Source organism: Monodelphis domestica, chromosome 3 (genome assembly GCF_027887165.1).
Source record: "Monodelphis domestica isolate mMonDom1 chromosome 3, mMonDom1.pri, whole genome shotgun sequence".
Lineage (NCBI taxonomy): Eukaryota > Metazoa > Chordata > Mammalia > Didelphimorphia > Didelphidae > Monodelphis > Monodelphis domestica.
In genome coordinates, this window is record NC_077229.1 from 212,076,510 (window position 1) to 212,094,279 (window position 17,770).

At 40.9% G+C, this 17,770-nt stretch overlaps 1 protein-coding gene across 3 annotated transcripts in view; it reads left to right on the top strand.

The window, feature by feature from the left end:
• GMPR (guanosine monophosphate reductase) overlaps positions 1 to 17,770 on the top strand; it is an 84,021-nt gene that overhangs the window by 39,838 nt on the left and 26,413 nt on the right. For all 3 annotated transcript variants that reach the window (XM_056823471.1, XM_056823472.1, XM_056823473.1), the window contains 2 exons: positions 3,644 to 3,725; positions 11,136 to 11,242. In XM_056823471.1, the coding sequence (XP_056679449.1) occupies positions 3,644 to 3,725; positions 11,136 to 11,242 (189 nt within the window). The remainder of the gene's footprint in view (positions 1 to 3,643; positions 3,726 to 11,135; positions 11,243 to 17,770) is intronic.

Here is a 17,770-nt window from a genome sequence, read left to right on the forward strand (position 1 = left end):
GAGGACATCCCATTGAGAACAAGGATGGTAAAAGACCTCAGAATCATTTCTTGTGTGAGGGTCAGCTGAAGGTACTGGGAATGGTTAGCTTGGAGAAAAGAAATAGAGAACATGATAGTTTTCTTCCAAGTATCTGAAAGGATCTTATGTAGATGAGGGTCTAAGCTGGTTGGGATTCCAGAGAGAAGATCTAGAAGCAATAGGTATAAGTTGAAAAGGGGATTATTTAAGTCTGATTTCAAGAAGTCTTTTAAAGATCAAAATGCATTGCCTCCATACGCAGAGGGTTCCCCTTGACTGGAATTCATCAAGTAGAACTTGGATGATCATTTTGTTGAGGTATGGATTCAACTAGCTAATCTCTGGGCTCCGTTCCAATATTTAGATTCTATAATTTTAAAGAGAAGGGTCTAGTTCTCTTTCTTGCCCCCTCTGATTCCTTCCTATTCCACTGGCTTACTTTCCTCTCTTGGTAGCAAAACTGAATGAAGAGCTTTTTTCTTTTTAGGAGAGAAACTTGCTTACTTAATGAAACATGGCCTTTTTATTGTGCCATTCTTTTCTTGACCAGTGGAGAGACCGGTGCTTTATAACCAGGGAGTGGCTTGCATATGCTCTATCCCTATCACTGCTGCTCTTGTTTCTTGCCTCTAATCTAGGGGCCACAGTCATGGCTTATCTCTGCTAATCAGCTATGGTAGGATACTTGGTGCAACTGCTCAGTTAAATCTACTCAGAGTCCAAACATTACCTCTTTGGATTGGCTAAGACATTTTTTAGCCTTTGCCTTGAGGATGAATGAATCCATTTGACCTCTGACCTGAAATGCATTTCTAATGAACAAATTTTTGATGTCTATAGTAGCCTCGGGCACTGTTCTGTCCAGATGGCATCAGAAACTTTTTTTTTAAAGTATGTCCCCATTTTAAAAAAATAGCCATGTGCTTGTTTCAGTGGAGGATCATTTAGGGGGAGGGTGGATGCACTTTTAGGACCTTTCTTTTCACTCCTTTTAAGTTCCCTCTGCACAATAGAGAGCATGCTAGCACTTGAATGTGACTGCCAAAATGGTCAAGGTTATACACGCCCAAATGAGCCCAGGTCCCAGCATTCAGCCACAGCCTCTTGCCAAGCACGCTGTTCACCAGTTTGGGGGAATCTGCTTGTCAGTGAGTTCTCACAATTTCTCATGAAAGCCTCTTCTGGGGAACTGCTATCTCTGCCTTCACACCCCCGCAGTGAGGGAAAGCTTGGACTATTGCCAATCCAGATCTATGTTTGAGGATTGTAGCTTCTTCTAGCTTCCTGACTTTCTTCTACTGCAAATGGATTTCAGAAAAGTAGATGCATATTGTTTTCTTTTAAAAACCCTTACCTTCTGTCTTGGAATCAATATTGTGTATTGGTTCCAAGGCAAAAGAGAGGTAAGGGCTAGGCGATGGGGTTTAAGTGACTTGCCCAGGGTCACACACTTAGGAAGTATCTGAAGTCAGATTTGAACCCAGACTCTTCCATCTGTAGGCTTGTCTCTTCACCTACTGTGCCACTTGGCTGCCCTCACAGGTTGTGTTCAAAAGAAAGACAAGGCAAGTTTTACTGTCTACTGGTCAGTAAGAGATGTTTTCTCCAGGTAGGCATTGTTGACTAGAAGCACTAAGACAGAGGACTACTACCAAGGGGGATGGTATATTAGAGATAACATTGAATTAGGAGTCAGGACCGGGTTTTTATACCACTAATTCCTGGTGTGACCTGGTCAGAGAAGGTGGTGGCATTTTTTCTAATATGTCACTCACTTAAATTCACTATGCTATAGTTTGCTTGTCCATCCAATTAATTGGAAGATAACTGCTACAGTCTCTTCCTACCGACATTTTGTGTCCTAGCTCACCTAGGGGCTGCTAGGGGATAGAGGGCTGTCCTTAGAGTCAGGAAGACTCATCTTCCTGAGTTCAAATCAGGCCTCAGACACTTATTAGCTGTGTGTCCTGTTTGCCTCAGTTTCCTTATCTTTAAAATGAGCCAGAGAAGGAAATGGCAAACCACTCCATTATCTCTGCCAAGAAAACCCCAAATGGAGTCATGAAGTGTTGAACACTACTGAAAATATAATTTGACAATAAAAGCTCATCTGGTGATATTCCCATAGAGACCACAAGGTGGTACAGTGGATAGATCACTGGAGTTGGAGACAGGGGAAACCAGTTCAAATCCTGCCTCTAACACCAGTTAAAATTAATTCCATAATAAAACCAAATTAGGTGTTTATTTCATAGCTACAAAATTTTGAAAGCAAAGTAACTCACCATGCAGTCTTTATATTGAGTTGCTTTACAAAAGTAAACAAATATCTAAAAAACTTAGGAATCATGACAAGGATTATAAGGTGAATGTGAAACTGATTTGAGGATGTGTCAATGTTACAAAACAGAATAGAATTTTCATTTGAAAATGTAGCACTATTTTATGCCTAACCTTTGATCATCACAAGGTCAATGACATGCCTGAACATTTGCTTAAAACTAGTCTCACTTAGAATCCTTTATGTAAGTGCTTCATTTAACACTGCATTAATGAGTTTTCACTTCATTTAGAACTCATGTAGTTCTCTAAAGCAGTATTTTGCTATACACCAAAAAATTCACTTATGTTACAGCACCTAACAAACACGGTCTAAGAAAAGAAAAATGGATAGAATACCTCTGAGACTAGATTATGTGGCAAATCATTTCACCCCTCTGAATTAGTTTCCTTATCTATAAATGGGCATAATAATAGCAATTACTTCATAAAGGATAAAACAAGAGAATGTATATAAAGTAAGGCCTTAAAATATCATATAAATGTTAGCTATTATTATTATTCCTCAAAATAGCTCATAGATATCTTGAGGTGAAATATTCAATCTTCTTATATATTACACTTCTGCCCCCCCCATCCCATTCCTATCATGTTCTCTGTAATCTAGTGACACTGACCTTGCTGTTCCTCAAACAAGACTCCATGTCCAGACTTTAGACATTTTCAGTGAATTATCTCACACGTCCAGAATGATCTCCTGCTTCATCTCTGCCTCCTATCTTCCCCACTTCCTTTAAGTGCTAGCTAAAATCTCATCTTCTACTGAAAACTTTTTTTTTCCTTTTTCTTTAAATTCCCATACCTTCTGTCCTAGACTCTACTGATTCCAAGGCATTGGGGTCATGTGTTACCAAGTGTTACCAAGTGCCCAGGGTTACCCAGCTAGGATGTGCCTGAGGCCAGATCTGAACCTAGATTCTCCCATCTCTAGTCCTGATCCATTGAGCCACCTATCTGTCCCTGGAGACCTTTCTTTGTTCCCCTAATTCCTGCCTTCCCTTTGTTGATTACCTGCAATTTAGCCTGCCTTGAGCTTGTTTGCACATGATTATTAGAATGTTGTTTCCCCCATTAGAAGACTCCTTTCTTAAGAGCAGGAACTATCTTTAGCCTTTTTGCCTTTTCTCTATATCCCCAGTGCTTAGCACAGTGCCTGGTCCAAAACAGGCACTTGATAAATGGTTATTAATATACATGAGAGCAGTGGATCCCAGATTCAGAACCTTCTCTGCACCTTCTAGGAGAACACCTTGGGTTGATGACATTGTTCTCTCTATCTCAGGCAGGTAATGTGGTGACGGGAGAGATGGTAGAGGAGCTTATTCTTTCTGGAGCAGACATCATCAAAGTGGGAATTGGACCAGGTAAGGACTTTTTAAAACACAGAATGGCCAGGATAGTATGTGAGAAGTCAGATTAGGAGAAGGTGGAAATAGGGAGCAGATTCCTGGTGCTGGGGAATTGTATCTCATGATTTAGAAACAGTTCAAGGGAAGCCTGGGGTTTCATTAATAGAAAGATGGATGCTGACCCTGGAGAGTCTCTAAATGAGTTTGGCCAGAATTTGGATACTGGCTTGTGGTTTCAGAATGTGAGTGCAGAAGGAAAGAATGCTGGCTTCCTTGATTCCTCAGCCTATGACCTTCTAAGGGCGAGGATGGAACATCTGTGGGAAAAACGTTTTCCTCTTCCCTTGTTAAATTCAAGAAAAATATTTGTTAAGCACCTTTATATGAAAGGATGCTTTTAGGCACTGGGGATACAAAGAAGGAAAATAAGTGTCTGACCTCCAAAGGGTTATAGTTTTATTGAAAAGGGGAGGGATAAAATGTGTACCTAAAATTAGTGACCCAGAGTAGAGTGTGATAGGGACAAAAGAGAGCCAGGAAAACTGTCAGGAGAATTTTGAGGAGAAAGGGATGACTGGAATATGGCTCATTCAGAACTAAAGTCCATATCTGACTTCATGTCTTGGGCTTTTCCATAGACTCATTTTTCTCTCTTGACACTTAGGGCTGTATTTTTCCAGCCTGTCCCAAGGCATAGACTTTTGACTACTCTTCCTGTGGGTAAGTGGAAGACACCCTCACTCACAAGGGCCAGTTCATGAAAAGTTTTGACCTTGACTTCACTCTCATAATGCATCCTCTGAGTTAACTCTGGAGCCCAGCTGGCAACTTGCTCAGGAAGAGAACCACTAGTCTGTTGCCAGGAAGTTTGTATGTGGTACTGGCTCTGTAACTTTGCCATAACCTTCAGGGGTTCTTTGGAATTAGCTGGAAAGTACATGAATGAAGCACACAGTTCCAGAATGACCTGGACTGTCTATGAGGAAAAGTCCTGTGAAGTCAGCTTAGGAAGTCAGCTAGGGCTGGATGTATGGATTCCATTCATTCATTCATCATTTATTAAGCTCCCATTATGTGCCAGGTTATAGGCTAGACGCTATGGAGATAATAAAATAAAAGTGATAAGATTCCTGTTCTCTATCTCCAAAGGGGGATGAAACTTATACACTGATAATGGGTAGTGATAAGATCATAAGAGGCACAAAGTGCTATGAGAGGTCAGACTTTCAAAGATGAGGGAACAGGCAAAGTCCTAAGGAGGTCACTGTAGACTGGGAAGACCAAAGAGGAGGTCTCCTGGGGGATGTGGCACTTGGTCCTTTATCTCAAGGATGGATAGGCATTCAATAATCAGTGTTGGAGAGGAGTTGTGTTCTAAGCAAAGTAGACACACCATTAGCAAAGACGTGGGACACACTGGGGCAGTGGTGAGAAATCTGGGGTACACATTTTCATAATTCTCCTTGATCTCATCTTCTATTTAATTGTGCTTTCAAATATCATAAATATAGTGCTGAAAGGGACCATAGAGATCACCTAATCCAACTCCCTCATTTCAAAGATGAGGGAACAAAGGCCAAGAGGGGTTGGATGATTTGCTGATGGTCATTAGGGTTAGAATTAAAATCTAAGAACACTCCTTTATTTTTAATGTTGAGTCAAATTTTTTCAGTCATGTCTGACTCTTTATGAGTCATTTGTGTTTTTCTTGGCAAAGATACTGGAATGGTTTGACATTTCCTTCTGCAGCTCATTTATTTTTCAGATGAGGAAACTGAGGCAAACAAGGCCACACAGCTAATAAGCATCTAAGCTGGGATTTGAACTGATGAAGATGAATCATCCTGATTCCAGGTCCAATGTTCTATCCACCGCATCGCCTAGCTGCCCTTTTTCCTCTATACCTAATTACTATCACTTAAACTCATTTTCAAACCAATGCAACAAGTATTTATGTACCAGGCATTCTGCCAAGTGCTAGGAATATAAAGAAAGACAACAAATTGGTCCATGTTCCCAAAGAATTCACATATGCATAATATGCAAATTTATTTTATATGTACCTGGAAGATATATATGCATATATATATATACATATATAAATTAGGTATAATCTCAGAGGGAAGATACTAAGATTAAGGAGGGCTGAGAAAGGATTCTAGCAGAAGGGGATACTTTTGATGACACCTGAAGGAAACCTGGAAAGCCAAGAGGAGGAGATGAGGAGGAAGAGAATTTCAGGCATGGGGAGGAGAAGGGGAGGGAACAAATGAAAATGCACAATCATCTGAGGAGGCCAATGCCAACATATTGGAGACTGCCTAAAAGGGGAGTGAGGGAATACAAAGATTGGAAAGGTAGCAAAGTGTCAAATTATGAAGGGGTTTAAAAGCCAAACAAAAGATTTTATGTTTTATTATTCTTTTCTGACACAAGGAAATTATCCTTACTTAAATGAAAAAGTGGTAATATGCAGTAAAAATGTATTCAGATAACCTTGAGTCCAATTGTGGAGGGTCTAGAGGGGCTAAGATAAGGCACTGGGGCTTTGTGAAGTTGACAGTGGGCATTCAGTGAAGATTTATGAGTAGCAGCATCACATGGACAGCCACAACTAATGATATTAATCTAGAAGTAGTGCATTATATAGATTGGGAGGGAAATATACTAAAGATGGGCTGATGGTTGGAAGGCTGTTAACAATAGTTTAGTGAGAGGAGGGAGGTATTCTTTCCACTTTCAGAGCCAATAGAGCTACCTTTCAAGAAGCAATCTGTGAACAGGCAGTCATAGGAACACAGACTTATTCTTTGTAATAAGTGGAAGTGATCAGTAATAAATGGTATGTCCTCCTGATCTTTGGTCCCAAGAGGGCAAACAATGGACTATTCAAATAAAACCCAAGCTGATTTGTACTCTCCAAGGAAAGGTAGCCACCTTGGTGGCCTTGGTTGAGGAGGTAGAATGATGTCCGAACTTGGACATGGCACTAAAATCTTACTCTGGTGACTTCATTCAGTTTCAAGCAGCCTTTTTGATTGTGTTATTTCCTCTCTCCCTTTTTGCCTTCTTAGCCTCTCTTCCCCCACAAAGTCTAGAGAGGAAGGAAGGAAAACAGAGATCTGCCTTAAGGGTTTCTGATGTATGTCAGAAGAGAAAATGAGCCTAAGAAATCTAGCTTGGGCATAAGGAAGTATTTCTTGGTTAGTCACAAGACCTGGCTCTGACACTAATAATAAAACATTTATTCACTTAACCTTTTTGGGCCTTGGCTTCTTCAAATGAGAGGTGGACTAGATAGTCTCTAAGGTCCCATCCTACTCTGAACTAATGATCTTGTGAAAGGATTAGAACAGGTAATTTGGGGGGAAGGTATGAAAAAAGAACTAGTTCAAAGTTTCTTGAACTTTATTTTTCCTCATTCTGTACTCTTAGGTGTATGCTGCTTTTTTTTTTTTTTAATTTAAAGCCCTTACCTTCCATCTTGGAATCAATATTGTATATTGGTTCTAAGGCAGAAGAGTGGTAAGGGCTAGGCAATGGGAGTTAAGTGACTTGCCCAGGGTCACACAGTTAGGACGTGTCTTGGTGTGTACTTCATCATTACTTTTGAACTGTTTTGTCTGTGTGCACTAAAGTAGGATCCCTTAATATTTTTTTGAAACATGAACCCCTCTGACAATCTGCTGAAGCCTATAGATCCCTTCTTAAATGCATAAAATTAAATTCATAATATTACAAAGGAAACCAATCATATTGAAATATAGTTATCAAAATGCTTTTTTAAAAGTTTGTGACTCCAGGTTAAAAATTTTTATCTTAAAGGGATGATAAACCTTTTAAGAGCAGGTATACCCTACAGAGTTAGGTACACAGTAGGCATCTTAAAAATATGTGTGGACTGAATGAATGAATGTCTAACAAACAAATATGAAAAAAATTTATGAGTTAAATATCTGTTGATCTTGGGTGGTTTAAGATCTCTGCCTTTAGGGAAGTCTACACTTAACCAGTAGAATTCCTGAGGTTTCCACAATCCGTTAAGATATGTCAGAAAGACCACTGGGTTAGAATATTTCAGTCTTCTATTGGGCTGAGCTGGATGAACTCAAAGGTCCTCCTAAGGTTTAAGAATCTGATTTCTTAACTGTAGAGCATATTGGATTGGACAATCTCTGAGAATCCTCCAAATGCTAATCTTCTATGAAAATATCCTTTTGTGGGGTATCAATCAATAATCAATAAGTAATTAACATTTATAAAGTATGTACTATGTGCCAGACACTGTGCTAAACACTAGGGATACAAATACAAAAAAGCATGACAGTCCCTGCCCTCATGGAGCTTATAATCTAATGGCTGAAGACAACACACAAAAGACAAGTGAAAAGGTCAAGGTAGAGAGTTAGGTGGAGAGAGAGGGGGTTGAAGGTGTTTGGTTTGGGGGTCATTGTGGAAAAGTCAAAGTCCAAAATGAGTACAACCAGCATTTGAAGGGAGAATGAGATATTTTCCTTCTTTAATGGGGGTGAGGAGTTCATGGCTTCACCTTCTAGAGGGTTGGAGATGAGATATGAATACTGGCCTGATTGGTTCTTGCAGGTTGCTACAATTCCCTAATCATGATGTTACTGGGGATATGATGGGGAAAATCAAAGAAAACCAAAATGTGTGGAGTCAGATAGGAAATGTGTATGGGGTTAGGGGAGTAAAAGATGGGGACAGATATAAGAATAGAAGATAATTAATTTAGGATAGTTAAAACTGTTTGGCTCCAGCCATAGTGCTGTTTACTTTCGACTGGGGACACTTCCTTGAGGTTAAGATGTTCAAATAATGTAAAATTTATATTAACAGCTTGACACATGATAACAATTTAAAATTAAATCATATTCTCAACCCACTTTCTAGACCCCCCATCCTGAAAGATGAGGCTTCTCTAGGAGGCTAAAGCCTTTGCTATGGCTTGACGGGCTATTTGGCCCTATCTTTTTTTGAGGAATGACTATCCTGGAGATGTCTTTGGATGCCCTGGAATTCAGTCAACAAACACTTACAAAGAACCTGTGTGTCAGACACTCCTAGTTGCTGGAGATACAAGGACAAAAGTGAAATGGCCCCTGCACTTAAGGAGGTTACAATAGGAGGTTAATGGAAATAACATATACATTTTATTGTTGTTCAGTCATTTCAATCATATCTGACTCTTCATGACCCCCTTTGGGTTTTTCTTGGCAAAGATACTGGAGAGATTTGTCATTTCCTTCTCAGGCTCACTTTACAGATGAGGAAACTGAGGCAAACAGGGTGAAATGACTTGTCCAGGGTCACAAAGCTAGGAAGTGTTTGAGGCCAGATTTGACTTTTGCTCTTCCTGACTCAGCCTATTGCTCTATCCACTGCACCACCTAGTTGTAGCCTCAATGTACATATATATAGGTATGTACAAGGTATATATATGGGAAATAGATACAGTTGTAGAGGAAAAGCGCCAGCAGCTGGGGTTGGGGTGGGGTGGTCATAAAGTCTCATGTAGAGGGTAGCATTTGAGCTGATGCTTAAGGGAAACTAGAGATTCCAAAAGACCAGGGTGGAGAAGAAGATGTACATTTGCAAGCATGAGGGGCAGCTAATGCAAAGCATGTAGATAGGAGATGGGAGATGGAATGCCATGTTAGGAGGCATGGCAAGGTGAATTTGATTAGAATAGCATACATGAAGGGGAATATATTCAATAGGGCTAGAAAGGGACTTTGGGGCCAGGGTGGGATGGGCTTTAAGTGCCAAACAGAGGAGTCTCTGCTGTGGCCCAGCAAAATTCTAAGTGAGGGGAATTTGGGGAGGGACACTACATGGTGGGAAGAGATGTCTCCTTGAGCTGCAATGCTTAGGTGGGGTTGGTTTTTGTTTTCTTTGCATACTCATCTGGACGAGGGGATAGACTGTTTTATCCAAGTTCCTAAGCTGGTATATGACTAATTCATTCATTAATTAATAAAAGCAGACTAATTTCACATGCCTGGCCTTTGCCCTTCCATTGACACAAATGTAAGCCTTACTAAGGAGAAGATTTGGCTATGAGACCCATAATTCTCCTCCCTTCACTCTCTCCCTTTTTATTCTAAGAAAGGTTCACAGTATAGCTTGTGCCTCTCTTCAGGGGAAAGGGGGAGAATTTAGCTCAGGATTAAAGTGATCATCATAAAGGAAACTGCAAAATCCCCAGAGCAGCTATGGACAGCAAGTCTTGCTGTATCCAGGGTGATGATGAGATATGGTAGGAAGAGGACCAGAGGAGAACTTAGGGGACCTTGGCTCTATTTTGTCACTTTGACTAATTTATGTGTGTGACCTCATAGAAATTATTTCTTCTCTCAAAGCCTCAGTTTCTTCATCAATAAAATGGAGACAATAATAGCTATATGTACCTTATGAATTCACTGAGGACAAATATGTAATATGCATTTTGAAAACTCTATAGTACTGGAATTAAGAGTCTTGAATTCAGGTCTCAAATCGACTCTGATTGGCTATGTTGTTCAGTTACTTCAGTCACATCCAACTCATAAACACATTTGGGGTTTTATTTGAAAAAAATATTGGAGTGGTTTTCTATTTCCTCCTCTGGCTTATTTTAAGTGACTTGTCCAGGGTCATCCAGCTAATAAGTGCCTGAGTCCAGATTTGAATTTAGGAAGATGAGTCTTCCTGATTTTAGACCCAGCACTGTCCACTATGTCACCTAGCTACCATACACTGGCTGTGTAACCTTGTACACATTATTTAATCTTTCTGGGCTAAAACCCAGAAACTATAGTTTCATTATCAGTGGAATGAGGGTGTTTGATTAGATGAACTAACAGAGGGAGTGTGATGTGGTAGGAAAAGCTCCAGCCTTAGAAGAAAAGGACTTGGATTCAACTTTTACCTCTTATGCTTATTACCTCAGCCAACCTTGGGCAAGGTAATCAGCTTTCCTTGGCTTTAGTTTTCTCATTTGTAAAATAAGAAGGTTGGGCTCAGTAGCCTTTGGGTTTCTGTCCAGCCTTAGAACTATGATCCAAAGATCTAATGTTTCTTTTACTTTTAATAATCTGTACTGTACAAATAAGAAATATGGTTATAATTTGAAAAAATTGTAGCATGTCCTTACAAGGCTATTTTGATGAATTCACTAAATCCTGAAAGTGTGTGTGTGTGTGTATGTGTGTGTGTGTGTGTGTGTGTGTGTGTGTGAGAGAGAGAGAGAGAGAGAGAGAGAGAGAGAGAGAGAGAGAGAGAGAGAGAGAGAGAGTTGAGAGAGTTGAGAGACAAAGAGACAGAGAGAGATATAGAAAAAGGGAAGGGGGGGGGGGAGGAGAAGTGTCCTTTCACTCTCTAGTTTGTTTTATTGAGTGTTCCTTAATGCTCCTCTTCTCTTGCCAGGCTCTGTGTGTACCACTCGGACCAAGACAGGTGTGGGTTACCCCCAGCTGAGTGCTGTCATTGAGTGTGCTGACTCTGCCCACGGCCTCAAGGGACACATTATCTCTGTAAGTTGGAATTCCAGTCTGGTCATGAGGGTAGGGTGGGAACGAGGATAAGAGGATCATGAAGGGAAAAAATGTTTCTCAGCCCAAGGAGAGGTGGGTAGAGCACTTGTGTTCCTCCTCCAATGTCTGCTTCCTCCCTACCTGGAGCCACTTGTGGGACTAAATGCCTGGGAAGTATAGAAAAACATCATAATACTATAAATGTTGTAGCAAAATCTCACTAATGCGGACTTAAACAGGTGAAAGGTTTTGAACAAGTTAAGGAAGAGTCCAAATTATACTATCTCTCAAAAAGAAATGTCTTCTATAGTACTTTCATATTTTAAAATAAAAGATAAATGGATACTAATTAACTTTGTGATTTTGCACAAATCACTTTAGATCTCTAGACTCAGTTTCCTTATCTACAAGTCTTATTTATTGTACTTTCATGGCATATCCCCTTTTTTCCATTTATATGGCTCCTGCCATATAAATGGAAAACTACAAACAATTTTTCAGTGCCCTCAAGACTGTCTATGGGCCATTAAAACCCACCACCACTCCCTTGCTATCCTCTGACGGTGACACTCTCATAAAAGATAAAAAAGGCATCAGCAACAGGTGGAAAGAACACTTCAGTCAGCTTCTCAACCGACCCTCTTCAGTCGACCAAAGCGCCCTTGACCAGATCCCCCAAAACCGCACCATTGAACAACTTGACGTCCCTCCTTCAATAGAGGAAGTCCAAAAAGCCATTAAACAAATGAGTGCAGGCAAGGCACCTGGTAAAGACGGGATCCCAACCAAGGTGTACAAGGCCTTAAATGGAAAGGCACTCCAGGCATTCCACATAGTGTTGACCAGCATATGGGAAGAGGAAAACATGCCCCCAAAACTCAGAGATGCCTCCATTATAGCCCTATACAAGAACAAAGGCTCACGAGCAGCCTGTGACAACTACAGAGGCATCTCACTACTCTCCACTGCTGGAAAGATCCTCGCCCGTGTTATACTCAACAGACTCCTGTCATCTGTTTCAGAGCAGAACCTGCCTGAATCACAATGTGGCTTCTGACCAGATCGCAGCACCATCGACATGGTCTTCATGGTGAGGCAAATGCAGGAAACATGCCTTGGGCAGAACCTGAGTCTTTACATTGTCTTCATAGACCTGATAAAGGCATTCAACACAGTGAACAGGGACGCATTGTGGGTGATCAAAATTCGTCAGACTGATCCAGCTCTTTCATGTCGACATGACAGGGGAAGTCCTATCTGGTGGAGAGACTTCCGATCACTTCAACATCTCCAATGGCGTGAATGAAACAAGGCTGTGTCCTTGCTCCGGTACTATTCAACCTATACTTCACCCAAGTATTACAACATGCTGTGATGGATCTAGACCTGGGCGTCTACATCAAATACTGGCTGGATGGCTCATTTTTTGACCTTCGCCCCCTGACTGCAAAAACAAAGACAACAGAGAGACTCCATCCTGGAAGCTCTCTTTGCAGATGACTGTGCTCTCATGGCCCACCAAGAAAACCATCTCCAAACCATTGTGGACAGGTTCTCCACCACAACAAAACTGTTTGGCCTGACTATCAGCCTCAGCAAAACAGAGGTGCTGTTCCAACCTGCACCAGGGAGGCCAACTAACCAGCCATGCATTACAATCGATGGCACACAGCTTTCTAACGTCAACACTTTCAAGTACCTGGACAGCACCATCGCCAACGACGGGTCCCTAGACCACGAGATTAATGCCAGGATCCAAAAGGCCAGCCAGGCACTCGAGTGGCTGCTCTCCAAAGTCCTCCAACACAGAGGTGTAAGCACTGCGACGAAGCTCAAAGTGTACAACGCAGTGGTCCTCAGCTCGCTCCTGTATGGTTGCGAGACATGGACACTGTACCGGAAGCACATGAAACAGCTGGAGCAATTCCACCAACGCTCCCTCCGGTCAATCATGAGGATCCGATGGCAGGACCGAATCACCAACCAGGAAGTCCTCGACAGAGCCAACTCCACCAGCATCAAAGTCATGGTCCTCAGAACCCAGCTATGATGGTCTGGACACGTCATCCGCATGGACCCACAGCGAATACCAAGACAGGTATTCTATGGTGAACTGTCAGCTGGACTCAGGAAACAAGGCCGACCAAAGAGAAGATTCAAGGATCAGCTAAAGTCCGACTTGAAGTGGGCTGGCATCACACCAAAGCAACTAGAACTCGCTGCCTCTGACAGAAGCAGCTGGCGAACCCACATTAACCATGCCGCCACCACCTTTGAAGATGAGCGACGTCGACGTCTTGCCGCTGCGCGTGAACGCCGACACCAGGCCACAACTGCACCTCCCGTAACAACTGGCGTCCCAGGCCCCATGTGCCACAAACTGTGCGCCTCAGCCTTTGGACTCCAAAGCCACATGAGGGTACATCAAAAGATGATAATGCACAAAGACAATCGTCATTCTCGGTCACCGAGAAACTACCACTATGGCTCCTGCCTTAGTTCAGGTCCCTATTGGCTCTCAACTATGATTTACTGTTATTTGTTTTGTTTTATTTAAACCCTTACCTTCCATCTTAGGATCAATATTGTGTATTGGTTCCAAGGCAGTAGAGTGGTAAGGGCTAGGCAATGCAAGCTAAATGACTTACCAAGGAAAACATAGCTAAGAAGTGTCTGAGGCCAGATTTGAACACAGAACCTCCTATCTTTAGCCTTAACTCTCAGTCCACTGAACCACCTAGTTGCCCCCTCTCAACAATACTCATAATAGCCTCTAAACTGTTTCCCCTAACACTATGGCTTCTACTCTCTCTTCCATACAAATTTCAGCATCATCTCCTCAGTGAATGTCTGAACATGAAACTCATATACTTTCAACCATCACTGGTTCTCTATTGCCTGGAAGACAAAATACAAACTCTTGAGCCTAGCATTTAAAGACCTTCATAACCTGGATTTCAACTACTTTTCCGTACTGATTTCATATTAATCTGCTTCATGAACTCTGTGTTCCAGCCAAACAGAATTGCTAGTTTTGTTCTCGGAATTTGGTATTCCTTCCTTCTCTTGCCTTTCTTCCTTCTCACAGGTTGTCCCCTATACCTTAAATACTCTTTCCCTCCTAATCATCACCTCTAAGAATTCCCATCTTCCTTTAAGGCTTAACTGCTACCCACCCCCCTCCATGAAATGTGCCTTCATTTGCTCCCAGTTATTCATGTATTTATGTTCTCTTCTCTCTTCCTCCCCCTCCCTCCTTCTCTCCTTCTCTCACTCTCTCCTTGTCTCTCTCTCTACCCACCATATCATCCCCTTCTCTCACCCTCTTTCACTCTCTCTCATCCTCTCACCTCTCCCTCTTTTCCTGCTTTTTCCTATCTCCATATTTTTTTCTCTTTCTCCTGTTTTTCCTCCCCCTCTCCCCTTCTCCCTTTTCTCTGTCTGACAGTCTATCTATCTATCTCTCCTCTGTCCATATAACCTAGCATTTTCTTTTCTAGGTATGTGTTTTATCCACAAATAGAATATAATCTCCTTGAGGGCAGAGATCATTTTGTTTTTATCTTTGTGTCCTCAGAAACTACACAGTGTCTTGCACATAATGGGTATTTGTTCATTACAGCTAGTTTTAATTGAGTAAAGAATCATTTGTTCCCAATTGCTTACCTATGGCCATACAACTTCTGTTTAATTGTATTCAATTAAGAGGCTCTCACTCCCAGTTGGGGAAGCTTATTCCATTACTGAATAGGCATATTGATTAGGAAATTCTCTCTTATGTGGAAATGAAGTCAGTTTCTTTGTAACTTTTATACAGTGAGGCATCTGAGATCTAGTTAACATAAAGAGCACTTGGCTTTGGAATTGGATGACCTGGATCCAACCCCTAATTTTCCCTTTTATTAGTTATATAAACCTTGAGAAATTAATCACCCTAAGCTATCATTTTTAACCTATAAAAAGAACACAATAATACTTCTATTACATCACTGAACAACATATTATGTGATAAGATGAGATGATCTATGTGAATTGTAAAGTACCATTTAAAATCAGCCATTTTTTTTTATTCCTGTTGAGGGTTTGGGAACAGCACAAAGCAAATCTATTCATATATATATATATATATGTGTGTGTGTGTGGGGGGGGTGTATATATACACACATATATGTATATACACACAATATCCCTTCAAATAGTTAAACAATGCTCTTATGTCTTCTCTCAGTCTTTTCTTCTTTAGATTGACTTTTTCCAGATAAAATATGGTTTCTAGGTCCTTTACAATGTTGGTTTCATTCTTTTCTCAATTCATTCTTGTTTATCAGTGGCCCTTTTACAGGTTGGCAAACACCCAGGAACAAATACAATAACCCTTACATGTGTGATCTGACATGTGCAAAGTACATTAATACATAGCTTTCTACTGATTAGTATAGTATACTTTTGCCAATGCAAAATCATGTTTCAGTAGTTGTGTTGTGGGGGTGCAGAGGTTCATCCTTTGAAGTTTGGGAAGCATGCAAGACTCCAAAACTTAGCTTAAAAATAAAAAGATAAATTTATTAATTTAGAAAGTAATGTTGAGAATGGCCAGGAGGATAGTACAGGTGAAACAGCAAGATGGAAGGCTGCTCCTTGGAAGGACAGCATGGATGGAAAAGCTATCACCCTGGGAGGAGAGCATGGATGGAAAAGCTGTCCTCCAGAGGATATCAATTCCGGGGGTTTTATACTCTTTACAACAGATGCTGTGTCATAGTGAGGACATGACTCTAGAGTGGTAAACCCTCAGGCATTTGGTGTTTTGTCATCTGACTGGGGTCTGCCTGGAGACATAGGGAATGACCCTCATGAAAGATTCTTTAGTTTTAGGGAACAGATGGATGTCTAAGGTACAGCCCCATGGTATTGAAGTGTAGCCTAGAGGTGCATCTCTCTGTACATCTTAAATCTAAAGGAGGATCAAAGAGGGTAATCCTCTCAGGGTTTTATAGGGGTCATTAGATGTTTTGGGTTAGGAGTTACAGGGGTGTAAAGGAGCAAAGGAATTTCCCTATATAAAGGTTAAAATTATGGTTGGGACTAAAAATCTAAATTTAAGTGGTTGCCAGGGGAAATCCCAAATAATAAAATACCCAAGTCAGCTGGAATTTTTAATAGTGATTTAATTGATAGTGGAGGAGATTAAGGAGAAGGAGTAGGTTCCCCCCCCCCCCCTAGTATCGGGCAGGGAGATCAGGAGATAAGGAAGTAAGGGTTTGGAGTATGAAGGAGGAAGGGGTCAGCTAGAACTCCAGAAAAAGAAGGGCTAAACACAGATGCCTGAACCTGAATCAGTTCAAGGCAAACTTACCACCACCACTCCAAGATGTCGAAATGTCTAGCACACTGCCAGCCAGAGTCACCTCTCCAGGGAAAGAGGAAGAGACAGGAAGTGGCATGCCTTATATAGATGGTTTTACATCACTTTTCTTCCTTTCATTTTTACCAATGATTGCTTAGCTTGAATTAGGACAGCACAGGGGTCTGTCCATTTTTTCTGCACATGTCTCTGCACATGTCTGTTGCCTTTTTCTCAGATACTTAATCTTTGAGTTTTGTGCAGACCTTCCTAATGTTGTAAACTAGGGAGGGTGGGGAAAATGTGGACTTCCCAAGACCTGATTCTGTTATTCCAAGTATCTCTATTATTATTGATCAGGAAATAGGCAAATCAAATCTTCTAAAGAACAGTCTGATTAGGGTGGAATAGTTTTAAAATTCACAATCCCCCTGAGGCCTGAGGAAGACTTATCTCTAATGGGTCTTGTAAATATACAGCTATGAAATTACAATAGTTAGAGATAAGGGGGAAATAGGAGAAAAAATAAAGAGAGAGAGAGAGAGAGAGAGAGAGAGAGAGAGAGAGAGAGAGCGATAGAGTGCAAAACTAATGTTTTGCTGGGCACATTGACAAAAGCCAATTTGGGGGCAGTCCCCTTTGGCATAAGAGCGTACATTCAAAATAAATATTCAATCAACCTTCAGTTCAATCAACCACACCCCAAGGTACATTCTTGATCTTGATGTAATGTAATGGTTTTGATGATCTTGATGTAATGGTTTTCTGGCATCTTTCTGTCATTCTCTGCATTTAGGAGTTAGCAAGCTTCTTCCTTGAAGATCTTTCTTGAACTAAAAAATTTCAAAATCTTGGATTTTTATTATAATACAATCCCCCCCTGAAGTGGGTGTTAAAAAACACCCAGTTCAGCTCAGGATGCATTGTTGAGTTATGGGGGTGTATGAGTCAGTTATTAAAAGAATTCAAAAACAATAAAAACAAAACAAACAAAAAACAAAATAAAAAATATAAAGGGAAAATATGGAAGAAAGTTAAACTTTTGGGAGAAAGAGAAAAAAATTCAAAATCAGAATCAAAATACCTAATAAAATGTTGAGTAAGCAAGAATAAATTCATAATAAACCCTTGTACAGGTCCAATTTAAAGTAATTTCTATCCCAAAAGTCTGTAGGACAGAATGC